This window comes from Rhinoderma darwinii, chromosome 2 (assembly GCF_050947455.1).
Source record: "Rhinoderma darwinii isolate aRhiDar2 chromosome 2, aRhiDar2.hap1, whole genome shotgun sequence".
Taxonomy (NCBI): domain Eukaryota; kingdom Metazoa; phylum Chordata; class Amphibia; order Anura; family Rhinodermatidae; genus Rhinoderma; species Rhinoderma darwinii.
Window position 1 is genome coordinate 260,631,940 of NC_134688.1, and position 15,509 is coordinate 260,647,448.

The 15,509-nt window shown below is 44.4% G+C and overlaps 1 protein-coding gene and 1 long non-coding RNA gene across 2 annotated transcripts in view; one reads left to right on the forward strand and one right to left on the reverse strand.

Annotated features, from left to right (window-relative positions):
* Window positions 1–8,583, forward strand: part of LOC142741117 (uncharacterized) — a 57,651-nt gene extending 49,068 nt beyond the window's left edge. The window contains exons 2-3 of the long non-coding RNA XR_012881003.1: window positions 7,740–7,867; window positions 8,520–8,583. This is a non-coding gene — a long non-coding RNA (uncharacterized LOC142741117). The remainder of the gene's footprint in view (window positions 1–7,739; window positions 7,868–8,519) is intronic.
* IFNLR1 (interferon lambda receptor 1) overlaps window positions 6,651–15,509 on the reverse strand; it is an 85,558-nt gene continuing 76,699 nt past the window's right edge. Inside the window, exon 7 of the mRNA XM_075850511.1 lies at window positions 6,651–8,023. Coding sequence (XP_075706626.1) covers window positions 7,325–8,023 — 699 coding nt within the window. The 3' untranslated portion in view covers window positions 6,651–7,324. The remainder of the gene's footprint in view (window positions 8,024–15,509) is intronic.

The following is a 15,509-nucleotide window of genomic DNA, read 5'->3' on the forward strand; positions in this document are numbered from 1 at the left end:
CCCCCCCCCCACTCACAGTAAAATGACCATCAGCCCGCCACTCACAGTAAAATGACCATCAGCCCGCCACTCACAGTAAAATGACCATCAGCCCGCCACTCACACTAAAATGACCATCAGCCCACCACTCACATATTCCCCCTGTAGGTAACGCCACACAGCCCCTTGTGGATAGCGCCACACAGCCCCCTTGTGGGTAGCGCTACACAGCCCCCTTGTGGGTAGCGCCGCACAGCCCCCTGTAAAGAGCGCCGCACAGACCCCTGGTAGGGAGTGCCGAACAGACCCCCGGTAGGGAGTGCCGCACAGACCCCCGGTAGGGAGTGCCGCACAGACCCCCGGTAGGGAGTGCCGCACAGACCCCCGGTAGGGAGTGTCGCACAGACCCCTGGTAGGGAGTGCCGCACAATCCCCTGGTAGGGAGTGCCACACAACCCCCTGGTAGGGAGTGCCGCACTGCCCGCACAGCCCCCTGGTTGGTAGAGCCGCACAGCCCCCTGGTTGGTAGAGCCGCACAGCCCCCTGGTTGGTAGTGCCGCACAGACCCCTGGTTGGTAGTGCCGCACAGACCCCTGGTTGGTAGTGCCGCACAGACCCCTGGTAGGGAGTGCCGCACAACCCCCTGGTAGGGAGTGCCGCACTGCCCGCACAGCCCCCTGGTTGGTAGTGCCGCACAGACCCCTGGTTGGGAGTGCCGCACAGACCCCTGGTTGGGAGTGCCGCACAGACCCCTGGTTGGGAGTGCCGCACAGACCCCTGGTTGGGAGTGCCGCACAGAGCCCTGGTAGGGAGTGCCGCACAGTCCCCAGGTAGGGAGTGCCGCACAACCCCCTGGTAGGTACTGCCCACACAGCCCCCTGGTAGGTACTGCCCACACAGCCCCCTGGTTGGTAGTGCCACGCAGCCCCCTGGTTGGTAGTGCCACGCAGCCCCCTGGTTGGTAGTGCCACACAGCCCACAGCCCCCTGGTTGGTAGTGCCACACAGCCCACAGCCCCCTGGTTGGTAGTGCCACACAGCCCCCTGGTTGGTAGTACCACACAGCCCACAGCCCCCTGGTTGGTAGTGCCACACAGCCCCCTGGTTGGTAGTGCCACACAGCCCACTTGTAGTGCAAGGACTACGAAATGACCCTGATAGCTGACGGGCAATAGACATTCAAAAAAGGACAACCGTGCAGGAGCACACAAAATACGGATGTGGCCGGGGATTCCGCTCCTGGAGCGCTGCTTGATGTCTGTCCATATATGGACAGTGACATCAGGGAAAACTCCTGAAGCGGAATCCCCGATCACAGAGTTGCTGACGCTGTCACCGTCGATTCCACTCCAGGAGAAGCTCCTGTCGTCTGTGTCCATGAAGTCATTGGCTTCTCCTGGAGTGGAATCCCCAGTCATAGTGTTTGCAATGCTGCGACCGGGGATTCCGCTTCAGGAGTTTCCCCAGATGTCACTGTCCATATATGGACAGAGACATCAAGCAGTGCTCCAGGAGCGGAATCCCCGGCCACATGGGGATTCCACTCTTTCAGGTTGCTACAGTGGCGCTAGTAGATAGCAGAGCAGGGAGATGCCTCCCTGCTCTGCTATAGTGCCATTGCTATCGCTATAGCAGCAGCGCCACCGCCCTCATGCCCGGTGTCACCGCTAGGGCCGTTACAGCGGTAGCGACGGACACTAATTTAAGAAGCACCCGGGTGGAAAGGCGACTGCAGTTAGTGTGTGTATCCCCGCTGGCGCCCCTCTTGCCGTGTGGCGGCTGGCGCCCTGTGCGACCGCACTGGTCGAACGTATCAAAGGCCGGTCATGCATGCAATGATTATTTTTTTACAGTTTACATACAAGCATAGTTGGCAACAGTCCCAAATTTGCCGGGACTGTCCCGAATTTACAAGGACAGTCTCTGCAAATTACTGTCCCGGGATGTGTCCTGCCAACTGCTATATTCAATTGCATCTGCGTCCTCAGGACACTATTCGCTTTCTGCTCTGCCATTCACTCCACCTGGAGCGGAAACCCAGGCCAGATCATTGTGGACATTCTGGCCAGGGATTCCGCTCATAGAGGGAGCCCCTGATGACGTCACGGTCCATATATGAACAATGAAGTCAGGGGCTCCTCCTGGAGTGCCGAAATCCCCAGCCAGAGCGTTACTGACGCTGTGGCCATGGATTCCGCTCATAGATGGAGCCCCTGACTTCACTGTCCATATATGTACAGGGACGTCAGGGGCTTCTCCTGGAGCACCAGAATCCCCAGCCAGAGCATTGCTAATGCTCTGGCAGGGGATTCTGCTACTGGATGAGCCCATGGCGTCACTGTCCATATATCTACAGAGGGCACTGTGGCACTATCTACAGGGAGCAGTGTGTGGCAATATCTTCTAGAGGCAGTGTGGAACACCTTGTACAAAGGGCACTGAGTGTGGCACTATCTACGCTGGTTTTTACGCTGCCAGCACATATCGCCTAGCCCTAGTGATAAAGTAAGACATCACGTGCCTGTAAACAACTGGATAACCAGACAGAGATACTGACCACCATAGTAACTGTCAGCCAAACTAGTGCAGACATTTTTATTTGTATATTTGTATGCAGAAATGCTGGAAGGAAAGCCATGCCCCACTAACCATAGCCACTAGATAAACCAGACCCCCATAAGACACACCCACCAAAGACGCCACACCCTAAGTGTCCCTGGAAAAAAAAAAAAATGTTGGCAACTATGTACAAGTCAGACATAAACAAACAAACATGGACCAGATATTGGGTAGTTATAACAATAATCTTTATACAGTGCCAACATATTCCGCAGCACTTTACAATTCAGAGGGTACATGTACAAACATCAGATATTACAGATTGACAAGTAATTTAACAATTCAAAGAAGAGGAGTGAGGGTCTTGCTCACAAGAGCTTACAATCTATGGAGGAAATAGGAGCAACACAAGGAGGTAAAAGTGCTTACTTTGTACTATGGTCCTGCCATCTTTTGTACAAAGTTAGAAAAGACACAAAGCTGCATGAGCCAGTCACCCAATTGATATCTGTGCAGAGTTAGAAAGTGCATTAGGGTGCATGGAGTGCAAGATATTACACAGACAGCGTACATTTCTGCACACTGGCAAGTCTAAATCTCTAGAAGGGATGTTCAGATTGATTTACTCGCAATACAGAAAAGATAGTTTGATAGGTGGCATCCAATAAAGGACCTATGGTAAGACTTAGCAGGCCAGTAGTACAGGGTGTTAATAGATTCAATGCCTCTAGAGACTTCAGGATAGATGAAAAACCTGCAGGGAGTACTCTCTCTCTCTTCATTATGGAAGACGTCAATTAGTGAATACTGTAATGTTGGTATTTGACAATGTAAGTTTTGGAAAGGTTTTCTGACTCTGGTGGTCACAGAAGGATTCCTAGATGATGTTTTAGCACAAATAATGAGGCGATCGTGTATACAATTGCCATAGAAGATCCCACCCAATGTGATTCAGGCCCCCTGCACACGACTGTGCCTGTAATCACAGTCCGTGATTACGAGCACGACTGGCCGCGGAGAGTCATCTGCATTTCCAGGCAGTGCTCCCATTAGAAGTATGGAAGCACGGTCCGTAAAATAAAAAAATATAGGACGTCCTATTTTTACAGATTATGTCTACGGCCCGGACACCACCTCGTAAATATACGGGAAGGTGTCTGAGCACCATAAAAATTAATAAGACCGTATTTCGATCCACAATTACGGTCCGTAATTGTGGACGAAAAATTATGGTCGTATGCTTGGGGCCTTATTCAGGAGGTTGAAACCGACTAGAAACTGACTGGATGATATTAAAATTCATTATACAAGTGTTATGAAAGCAAGCCGAGGGACAAGTTAGAGAGAGTGCTGTGACAGCTGGAGACAATTGTTTCCCTTCAAGGCAGATGACTCTATGCTTTTTGGAATAACCTGAACTAACAGCGAGGTAAGAGGCTATCCATTGGTTTAAAGAGGACCTGTCACTAGGTCATATAAGTTGAACTGGTTTACTGTTTCCAAAGATATAGGAATCCAACACAACAGCGTGCCATAAGCTAATTTGCTGTAGTTAGCCAACAGGGCCTGAACTGCCCTCAAGCTGCCTCACGCTCAGTGGCATAGCTATAGGGGTCGCAGCGGTCGCAGTTGCGACCGGGCCCCTAAGCCTGGGGGGCCCAAGGGCCCCCGTTGCCATACAGCATACTTGTTAAATTAATTTTCTGTGCCGTGAAGCCGGCACTTCCTGGTTACGGTCACATGGAACACTGTGTACCATGCGACCGTGTTGTCACGTGACAAGTCTTCCAGCCAGTGCAGTGGTAGAGCCGGTGCGGAGGACTCGAGGAGCTGCAGAGTCTGTAATGTAATGTATTGTGTTGTGTTGGCTTGTAATGTATTGTGTTGCCTTGTAATGTATTGTGTTGTTTGCGGTGGAGAGGGGGGGGGGGCGTTAAATTACAGCCCCCCCTCCTCTCTCCACCGCAAACTGCACAATACAACACAATACATTACACACTGTGGGTCGCGTCCCCCTGGGGATTCGTGTGAAGACCTCCGGGGGGTCGCGAGTCACTCACCGAGGTCCCGGTTCCATTCAATGTTGGAGCAAGGAGCTGACATCTCCTTGATCCAGCATTCACTGTGCCCTGAGCGAGTCACCCGACGTGGGAACAAGGATAGGTAAGTAATTATGCTATTTTTCTATTATGCACATATGGGGGCATTATACTTTATGGGGGGCTTATATTGCGGGGGGCATTATACTGCATGGGGCGGATATGGGGGAATTATACTGTATGGAGGCTGATATGGGGGGCATTATATTGTATGGGAAGCTCATATGGGGGGCATTATACGGTATGGGGACCAGATATAGGGGGCATTTTACTGTATGGGGAGCTGATATGGGGGCATTATACTGTATGGGGAGCGGATATGGGGGCATTTTACTGTATGGGGAGTGGATATGGGGGGGCATTATACCGCATGGGGGCTGATATGGTGGAATTATACTGTATGGGGGCTGATATGGGGGGCATTATACTGTATGGGAAGCTCATATGGGGGGCATTATACGGTATGGGGACCAGATATAGGGGGCATTTTACTGTATGGGGAGCTGATATGGGGGCATTATACTGTATGGGGAGCTGATATAGGGGCATTATACTGTATGGGGAGCATTATACGGTATGGGGCTGTTATGGGGGTATTATACCTTATGGGTTATTATACTGTGTGGGGGCAGCTATGGGAGCATTATACTGTGTGGGGGCATTATACTATGGGGGCTGTTGGGCAAGGCGTCTGGGCATAGGCACGCGCAGGGGTCTGATGATGGTGGTGTTGGGGAGGGGTAGGGGGGCCCAGGCTGAATTCTTGTACCCGGGCCCATGAGCCTTTAGCTACGCCCCTGCTCACGCTGATTGGTCAACATCAGAGGCAGGGAAGATAGCTCCACCCCGTTGGCTACCTACAACAAATTAACCAGCGCTGGAATCAGGACGACAGCGCTATTCAGGTCAGTTAAACACTTCAACTTATATGACCTAGTGACAGGTCCTCTTTAAAGTGTTCGACATTCCCTGTTAACATCTGCCTTCTGTCATTGACCTAGCAAAACTGTTTGAGGGGTCATCATATAGAAAAGAAACATCTTGATATGATGTACCTGGATTCTGAAGAGAAGACGACTCACGTCATTAGAGGAAGAAAATGAACCAGAATAAACTCGAATTGTAGTAATCTACTAGAAAGTCTGCATGTACACTTATGTTCGGGATTTTGATTCTGCTGTCCATCCTTAGAGAGGACCTGTGTGGTCCTCTAACACCTCTTATTTAATCCATACACATTTTACATATGTCCAACCAGCATTGGGGCACTTACATTTTTTCCTGCGCTACTTCTTTTTACGGATATGGCCAGTGACAACAGGACTTTCCCAGGTGCCCCTTGCCAAAGTGGCATCTCTTTACACTGATCTGATACGATCTGATCAACGCACACCTGCTTAGATCATATTCTTTGAGATCTCGCTAGGAGAACACACTGACACTGTATATTCTGAGTGCCTCAACATTAGTAGGACATATGGAATGTATTTATTAAATAAGAGCTGTAAAAGGAGCTGGCAGGTCCTCTTTAAATTACCTAAAATTGGAACAGAAGCCAACTCAGGACAAATTCCCCAAAATTTAAATCAGCAGTAAATGACTTTTTTAGCATACTGAAGGTAGTCATGAGCTTGGGTCCCTGTATCCACAGGTAAAAACGCTGCGGAAAAATTGCAGCGCAGAAAAAATGCTGTGGCTTTCTGTGACCGTTTTATCAGCGTTTTTTGGAGATTCCGCTGCAGATATTCGGTTGCAGAAAATCCAATGTATCCGGTGTGTAGGACCATACCCGAACTGTGGCAAACTGCCCAAACACAAATAAAGTACAGTGTAATGCCACCAACGACCACTAAATCGACATAACTGAGATAGTGAGGAATTTTGTACTGGATAGTAGTCCAATATGAAAAAAAAAAAAAAAGGACAATATTATATAGAATTTGTTTCACAAAAACCATTGTCTGAGTAGAGCAATCATTATTGCACAGCAATAATATGCATAATTACCCTACACTAAAGAATTTATTTTTCAAAGAGAAGGTCTACCTTGTTTTGTTTTTTATTGCTCCGATGCATAAAAAGATAAATCAACTTTGCATATAGTGTTAAAAAAACTTTGTCCTGCAGTCATACTTTCCAATGCTTACTAACTTACATGTGGAAGGTTAGCAAGAAGTAGGCGACAAATGGATGGCAATATTACTGCAGAATCAGACTACTCATTTGTTTGAATATTTTTTTTTACCATGGACACATAGTTCTGCAAAGGAGCTGTATACAAAACTACAGGATATTATTTAGGCCTATTGCAAAGTTAATTCCTTTTTTTACTTTCAAAGCAATGGAGCAATAAAAACAAAACTAAATGAATGGACAATGAAGTCAGGGGCTCCTCCTGGAGTGCCAAAATCCCTGGCCACAGGGTCGGCAACACTTTTAAAGGCATGGTCACATGGAGGAAATTTTGCAGCAGAATAGTTCCGCAGCGTATTTTGCGGCAGGACCTGCTACGCAAAATCTGCTGTGTAGCCCTTAAGGTCACAGTCCTTTTTAATTGTGATTTATACTATTATATAATAGGGTCAAACATATAAATTATTTACACACACTTATATACACTTTATGTCATCCATGACAATACTAGTCTGTATCTGTAAAATAATAAATATAATGGCTTCTGTCTATTCATTATCTCCTTATCATGTAAGTCCTCTGTTTATAGTCTGAACTCAAATCTTTTTGTGTTTTTTCATCCCTTGAAGCAACTTTGGAATCAGATATTTTATAGTCTGTAAACTCTGTACTCAATGATTTTAAGCAATCTTCCGAGTCTGTGAAGCTCTTGTTTCCAGATTCTTCATCGGAGTTGTCCATGTGTGCATTATCGTCCACTATACATAATGTATCAAAGGGCACATTCACTAAGGAATTAGGGTCCGGTATGGACAGGCTGTCAAATAGATTGCTCGTAGGCATGGATGTAAGAGAAAACATTTGAACATCCTCCGACACATTTATATTGCTTTCTTTAGTACATTGATTGGATTGGTCTTTCATTGCATTTAATAACATGTCTGTAACTGATCCGGATGTATTTGGGCAGGTACGGTCAGATGAAGATTTATCACTGCTGGAGTTGAACGTCAAGCCATGAGAAGAGAAGTACTCCTGATTGAGAGAATCTGAAGTTTGCATAGTGGGTCGTTCCATGTATCCTTGGCCACTGATTGGGTAATTATTGACCCTATCCTCATATTTATTAGGAAGCATAAATTTGGTTGAGGAGTCTTGTTCTTCTGCTATGTTATAAATGGTAGGTGAATGATAGATATCGGAGTACGGTGCTGGCAGGCAGCCATCCCTCAAGCAATACTTGTGTGAAAAATCCTATTCAAAGGAAAAAAAAAAAAGACAATGCATTAAAACAGAAATAAAATCCTATGTTTATTTTTGTTTTTATTTTAATATATGTTGGATATTTTTGATTACATGAATCTGGGTGTTATGCGAAAATGTATTTTGTAGTGCTTGTATGAAGTCGGGAGCTCATACACAGGTGTAGTGCTATCCATGCAATGATTGATCGGGCATCAGATTTTTTTTCTGGATGCCCCCATGCACATTAATGGTGGTTCAGGAGGTTTCCTCATATATGCCAAAAACATACTGACAGGTTAATTGGCTTCCTGGGTAATTAGCGTGTGTGCGTTTAAGATAAGCAACAATAAAGAGATTGTCAGGGGATGTAACTATTGTAATATGTATGAGGAATGGATATGGTGGTATGGCCTTTGACCTTCAGGTTTGTTTGTTTGTTTGTTTGTTTGTCTGTTTAAGAAAGGGGGGGGACCTGCTGAAAATCAACAACATGGTTTCTATTTAGGGTCGCAGACACGTGACTCAACCTGACATGGACAAAACATCACATAGATCAAGGCAGCACAAAGTAGTAATGGAGACCAGTCGTGTGGGGGACAGAGGAAGATTGAAGACTATTTATGCCACCAACAAGTCATAATAAAATCCTGATTGCTCTGCACTGTTCTTTTGTAGTGTTGCTATAAGGTGCTGGATGGTGTAGAGGGGCATACACAGGGGGGGGGGGGGTAATGGGGATACAACCTCCCCCTTTGTGTCCTCACTCCTCCTGGCTCATCTCTGCTCTGCGGCTCTACTCATCAAGCTTTTGTAGGGGTGGGGTCAGAGGAAGTGGAAGGGAGAGGTCGAGCATCTCCACATCACTGATGGCGGAAGTAGTCCTGTCCTGCTGTGCTTACCACCCCTCTATGAAAGAAATCTAGTAGAGAAGGAAAATGCGTGTGGGTAACAGTGTGTCTGTGTCATGGTTTGTCTGTACGCACGTACGTACGTATCTGTGTGTATGGTGAGTAAGTGTGTCAGTGTATATAGTGTACATGCTTGAGAAAGGCCCTTTTGGTTTGAAGCATCGCATTTGTGGGTGAATAAATTCTCTTTATATTTGGTTGTGCTGCCTCGATTCTTCTGTTTTTAGCATCCACTAAGGGACTGTGGACCAAGTCCTGTTGAGGCTTGCACCCATTGCTATTCATTCGCCCAGTGCTGTGATATCCTTGTGCGGAGTGTATATGTGTATATGTGTTTACTGTGCAATAGCAAATATATGTGGTTTTTCCCTTGAGTAATATATATGTTTCACTGGATAAATACCAATGGGAATTTTATTGGTTAGAACCTTACCCACATTTAAGGTTAGGTCCTAACCAATAAAATTCCCAGTGGTATTTATGGTGTGTATATGTGTGTCACAGAGTGTGAGTATGTATGAATGTATATGTGTGTATAAGAGAGGAAAGAGATAATGTATGTATGTATGTATGTATGTATATATATATACACACACACCACAGTGTGTATATAAGTGATTGTTTTGTGTAAGTATGCACACCCATTGGAAGTATGGCCTGAAGTCCCCCCCCCCCCCACCCCCAATCAATTTTTGTGGCAGTTTTTGGCTCAGTTTTTTGAGCCAAAGCCGCAAGTGGATCCAAAAGAAAGGAAAGGTATAAAGTAAAGACTGATGCATCTCCTTTATTTTGTGCCACCTTCTATGTTTGGCTAAGAGAACGACAAAAACTGCATCAAAACAGTGTGTGTGATCCTGGCCTTATAAAATCCTGCTTATGCCCTTGTAGGTGTATATTATTCCTAATGGTATGTTCACACGCTTAACAAAGAACGGCTGAAAATACGGAGCGGTTTTCAAGGGAAAACAGCTCCTGATTTTCAGCCGTTTAAGCAACTAGCGGTTTTTATGGTAGTTTTTGGAGCTGTTTTTCTATTGAGTCAATGAAAAACGGCTCCACAAACGGCTCAAGAAGTAACATGCACTTCTTTTTATGAGGTGTTTTTTTTGCGGCCGTTTTTAAAAACGGCCGCGGAAGAACCGTCCCGTGGGAACGGAACGCCGCTGTTCAGCCCCCTGCATTTTTTGCCGTTTTTTGGGGCATTTATGGCCGGAAAAAACGGCTGAAAATAGCCAGTGTGAACATACCCTAAAACATGTGGTTTTGTTCAGACAGCACCAGTTTCTTTGGGTGATTGAAATAGGGTCCCAACCCAGTTGTAAGTCAGAAGAAATGTATTCAGCACACCTTCGTAGTATCCAACATAGATTTTATTTCTTAAGGTATATGCCAGAGGCTACAAGTGCAACGTTAACGTTTCGGTTGTGAGACCTTCGTCGGGCACTGAGCCGTAGTGGGGACTGATTCAGTCTTGCTTATGGCGCTGCTTAAATCGAATATGGCGGCTTACCGCTCTATAGGGCGCTAGGTCTGGCATATACCTTAAGAAATAAAATCTATGTTGGATACTACTAAGGTGTGCTGAATACATTTCTCCATACCCTAAAACAGGCACTATAAAAGGCAGACTAAAACACGTCAGAAGATAATGCTATAGGGTTATTTTCAGGGATTGGCATGGGTTAGTAAAATTTAGTAGATTCACGTCAGTAAAATTTTCACGTCCGAGGTGCATCCGTGTTCTGCGCTGCGGGATGTGATATCACGCATCCCCTATAGACTAGAGTCTATAGTGGGATGCGTGAAAAAATAGGACATGTCTATTTTCTTACTGACCCTTCACATGGTCCATTGAAACAACGACCGTGTAAACGGCCACAATGAATTATACAGGGCCGTGTAACGACTGCTGTTTCAATGGCCGTCACACGGACGTTTAAGACGTTCATGTGAATAAGGCCTAAGGGAAATCTTGATCCTTTAGCATACCAAGATATTTTGGACAATTGTATGCTTCCAACTTTGTGGGAACAGTTTGAGGAAGGCCATTTTCTGTTCCAGCACGACTGTGCCTCAGTGAACAAAGCAAGGTCCAGTTTGGTGTTAGAACTTGACCAACCCGCGCAGAACCCTGACCTCAACCCCATTAAACACCCTTGGGATGAGATAGAATAGAGATTCCAAGCCAGGCCCTCTCATCCAACATCAGTGTCTGACCTCACGTATGCTCTTCTGGAGGGATGGGAAAAAATTCCCACAGACATACTCCAAAATCTCGTAGAAAGTCTTCCCAGAAGAGTGGAATCTTTTTTTAGCTGTAAAGGAGGGAACAACTCCATACTAATGCCTATGGATTTAGAATAAAATGTCATAAAAGCTCCTGTAGGTGTAATGTGTTTGTGTACCAATACTTTTATCTATCGTACACGTGGATTTTTATATGTAATAGACTAGTGCTAAAAATAATCCATTAGGTTATTGTATATAGATATACTGTAGTTCTGCTGCTCTGGATGAAAATGTTGCTACCACATGTAATGTATTAGTCCTTTTAATACAGCTCTGAAAAAATACTTTTTAAAGTGAATGGTAAAGGGTAACTAAACGTTCGACAAACTTCTGACGATGCGGCAGAAGCGCTCGTGTGAGTGCTCAGCCTCTTAGTTTCTGCTTGACTTTTTCCTGAAAGCCAATGTAACGGAGTACGGGCTCATAGACTTTCTTTTGAGCCCGTACTCCGATACATTGATTTCCGGAAAAAGCCAAACAGAAATAAAGCGGCTGAGCGCTCACACGAACGCTTCTGCCCCTTGGTTTTAGCGATTGGTAGGGGTCTCAGTGCTCGAATCCCCACCAATCAAAACTTATGACATGTCACTATGACATGTCAGAAGTTTGTCGAACGTTTTGTTACCCTTTAACATTTTTAACACAATGTTTTAGGTCCAACATGCAGATTAATTTCTCAATACATCTTTATAGTGGTTAGAGCTTTGTTTTCTTTTCTAGAACCCCAAATACCCTGCATAGCCATAGAGTTGCTAAACTCCCTATAGGGGTGGTTGAATTTTAGAATTTAGGGCTATGCAGTGTATTTGGGGGATCTGCAACCCCCACAAATCACCCCATTTTAAAAACTGCACCCCTTAAAGTATTCAAAACAGCATTTAAAACGTTTCTTAACCCTTTATGCGTGTCACAGGAATTAAAGCAAAGTGGATGGGAAATTTGCAAATTCATTTTTTTGCAGAAATTCCATTTTAATCCATTTTTTCCTGTAAGGCTGGGTTCACACACCCTATTTACGGATGTAGTTCGGGCGTTTTAGCCTCGAATTACGTCCGAAAATACGGCTCCAAAGCGTCGGCAAACATCTGCCCATTCATTTGAATGGGCTTTACGATGTTCTGTGCCGACGGTCATTTTTTTTTACGCATTTTCTTTTACGTAAAAAAGACGCCCGCGTCAAACAGTGCCTGTCACTTCTTGAGACGTAATTGGAGCCGTTTTTCATTGACTCCATGGAAAAACAGCTCCAATTACGTCCGTAATGGACGCAGCGAAAAACGCCTGCACATGCCATTACGTCTGAAATTCCGGAGCGGTTTTCTCCTGAAATCAGCACCGTAATTTGAGCCGTAACGGAGGCTGCCGTGTGAACATACCCTAATACTGAAGGTTTTTACAAGAGAAACACAACTGAATATTTATTGCCCTGATTCTGCAGTTTTTAGAAATATCCCACATGTGGCCCTAGAGTGCTATGGGCCTGAAACAAAAGCCCCAGAAGCAAAGGAGCACCTAGTGGATTTTTCGGCCTTCCTTTTCTTAAATTATATTTCAGGCACCATGTCAGGTTAGAAGAGGTCTTGTGGTACAAAAACAAAGGAAACCCCCAAAAGTGACTATTTGGGAAACTACACCTCTAGAGGAATTTATCTAGGGGTGTAGTGATTATTTTGACCACACAGGTATTTCATAGATTTCATTAGAATTGGGCAGTGAAAATGAGAAATTACATTATTTTCCAATAAGATGTAGCTTTAGGTCAAAATGTTTCATTTTATCATCAAATAAAGGAGAAAAAGCACCATAACATTTGCAAAGCAACTTCTCCAGAGTACAGAAATACCCCATATGTGGTAATAAAACACTGTATGAATACACATCAGGGCTCAGAAGGGAAGGAGCGCCATTTGGCGAGCAGATTTTGCTGGATTGGTTTTTCTGCACCATGTCGCTTTTGCAAAGCCCCTTAGGTACCAGTACAGTGGAAACTCCCCAAAACTTACTCCATTTGGCAAACTACACCCATTGAGGAATTCATCTAGGGGGGTAGTGAGCATTTTGACCCAACAGGTGTCTCAGATTTATTACAAATGGGCAGTGAAAATGAAAAATTACATTATTTTCCAATAAGACATAGCATTAGTTCAATTTTTCATTTTCTCAACAAATAAAGGAGAAAATGCACCGTAACATTTGTAAAGCATTCTCTCCAGAGTAGGGAAATTCCCCACACGTGGTCATAAACTGCTATTTGGACACACAGCAAGGCTCTAAAGGGAAGGAGCGCCATTTAGTATTTGGAGTGGAGATTTTACAAGATTCGTTTTTTGACACCATGTTGCATTGAGCTATAGTACCAGTACAGTGGTACCCCCGAAAAATTACCCCATTTTGGAAACTAGATCCCTCAAAGAATTGATCTAGGGGTGTAGTGAGCATTTTGACCGCACAAGTGTTTTGCAAAAATGAGTAAACAATAGATGTTGCAGATTGAAATTGCGGTTTTCCACAGATATGCCATTTCAGTGCCCAATTTGTTGTGCCCAGCTTGTACCACCGTAGACACACATCCCATAAATTGTTAAGCGGGTTCTCCAGAATACAGTAATACCCCATATGTGGTCATAAATTGCCGTTTTGGCACACTGCCAGGCTCAGTTGGACCACCATTTGACTTTTGAAGCTCAGATTTTGCTTGGTGTTTTACTGGTATTTCAGCTTATAATGTGGGGGCATATGTAAGCTGGGCGGAGTACATCAGGGTATATGTAAGCTGGGCGGAGTACATCAGGGTATATGTAAGCTGGGCGGAGTACATCAGGGTATATGTAAGCTGTGCGGAGTACATCAGGGTATATGTAAGCTGGGAGGAGTACATCAGGGTATATGTAAGCTGGGCGGAGTGCAACAGGTTATACATAATAGGATGATGTAATAATGGGGTGAATGAAGAATCCATGGATTGGTGTGGTACGCTTTGAACAAATCCTTTATGCACAGGCCAGGTTTATTGGGTATTATACAGAATATCTGCGCTCCAGTATTGCCTAATCTTTGACTTCTTCACTAGCCCTATAAGCCGCACAAGGCCCTAAAGTTTCCTCATCTCTGCTGCATCTACGGGGTCCACCTGTGGGGTCCAGCAAATGACAATGTGGGGTATTTAGTGAAATTCTACTGGACCTAAAAAATAAGACTGGGCCGTCATTTAGCATCATTTTGCATCATTGCGTTTTGGGAGTCATAACAAGTTTTTTTCCGGTGACGGAGCTGTGTGAGGGCGCGTTTTTTGTGGAACGAGCTGTAATTTTTATTGGTTCCATTTTGGGGTACATGTGATTTTTTTTTTATCACTATTTTATTCCATTTTTTGGGAGATGAAGAAACCAAAAAACAGCCATTCTAGCAAATTTTTTTGTTGTGTTTTTTTTTTACAGTGTTCACCGTGCAGTATAAACAACATGTTAACTTTATTCTGCGGGTCGATAAGATTACAGCGACACCAAATTTATATAGTTTTTTTACGTTTCACTACGTTCCCACAATAAACATACTCTTTTCTAAAAAAAAAATCATGTTTTAGTGTCGCCATTTTCTGACAGCCATAACTTTTTATTTTTTAGTGGATATCGCTGCGGGAGGGCTTGTTTTATGCGTGACGAACTGTAGTTTCTATTGGTACCATTTTGCGTTACTTGCAACTTTTTGATCACTTTTTATTAAAATTTTTTTGAGACAAGATGACCAAAAAATAAAATGCTGTCATTGTTTATTAACATTTTTTACGGTGTTCACCGTGCGGTAAAAATAATGTGACATTTTTATAGATCAGGCCGTTCCGAACGCGGTGATACCTATTATGTATATATTTTTTTCATGTTTTAATTTTTTTTCTAATAATATAGGAGTTGATCAGGGAAACAGGGCGATTATTGTTTTTATTAGTTAAAACTTTTATTTATTTATTTTTCTTTCACATTTTTTTTTAAACTTTTTTCACTTTTTCTTTTACACTGACCTTGAAGATCTGATCTTCTGATCCCCGGTACAATACACAGCACTAATTATGTAGTGCAGTGTATTGTAACTGTCATTCATCAACTGACAGTTAGCCTATTATGTCCTGCCTCGTAACGGCTTCCTGGTTGCTATAGCAAAAATCCCTCCCTCTGTGAACCACTTCAATGCGGCGGACGTCATGGACAGCCGCATTGAAGGGGTTAAATGGCTGCGATCGGCGGTAACAGCCATCGCAGCGGCATGTCAGTGTGTATGACAGCTGACAGCCGCTGAAGATA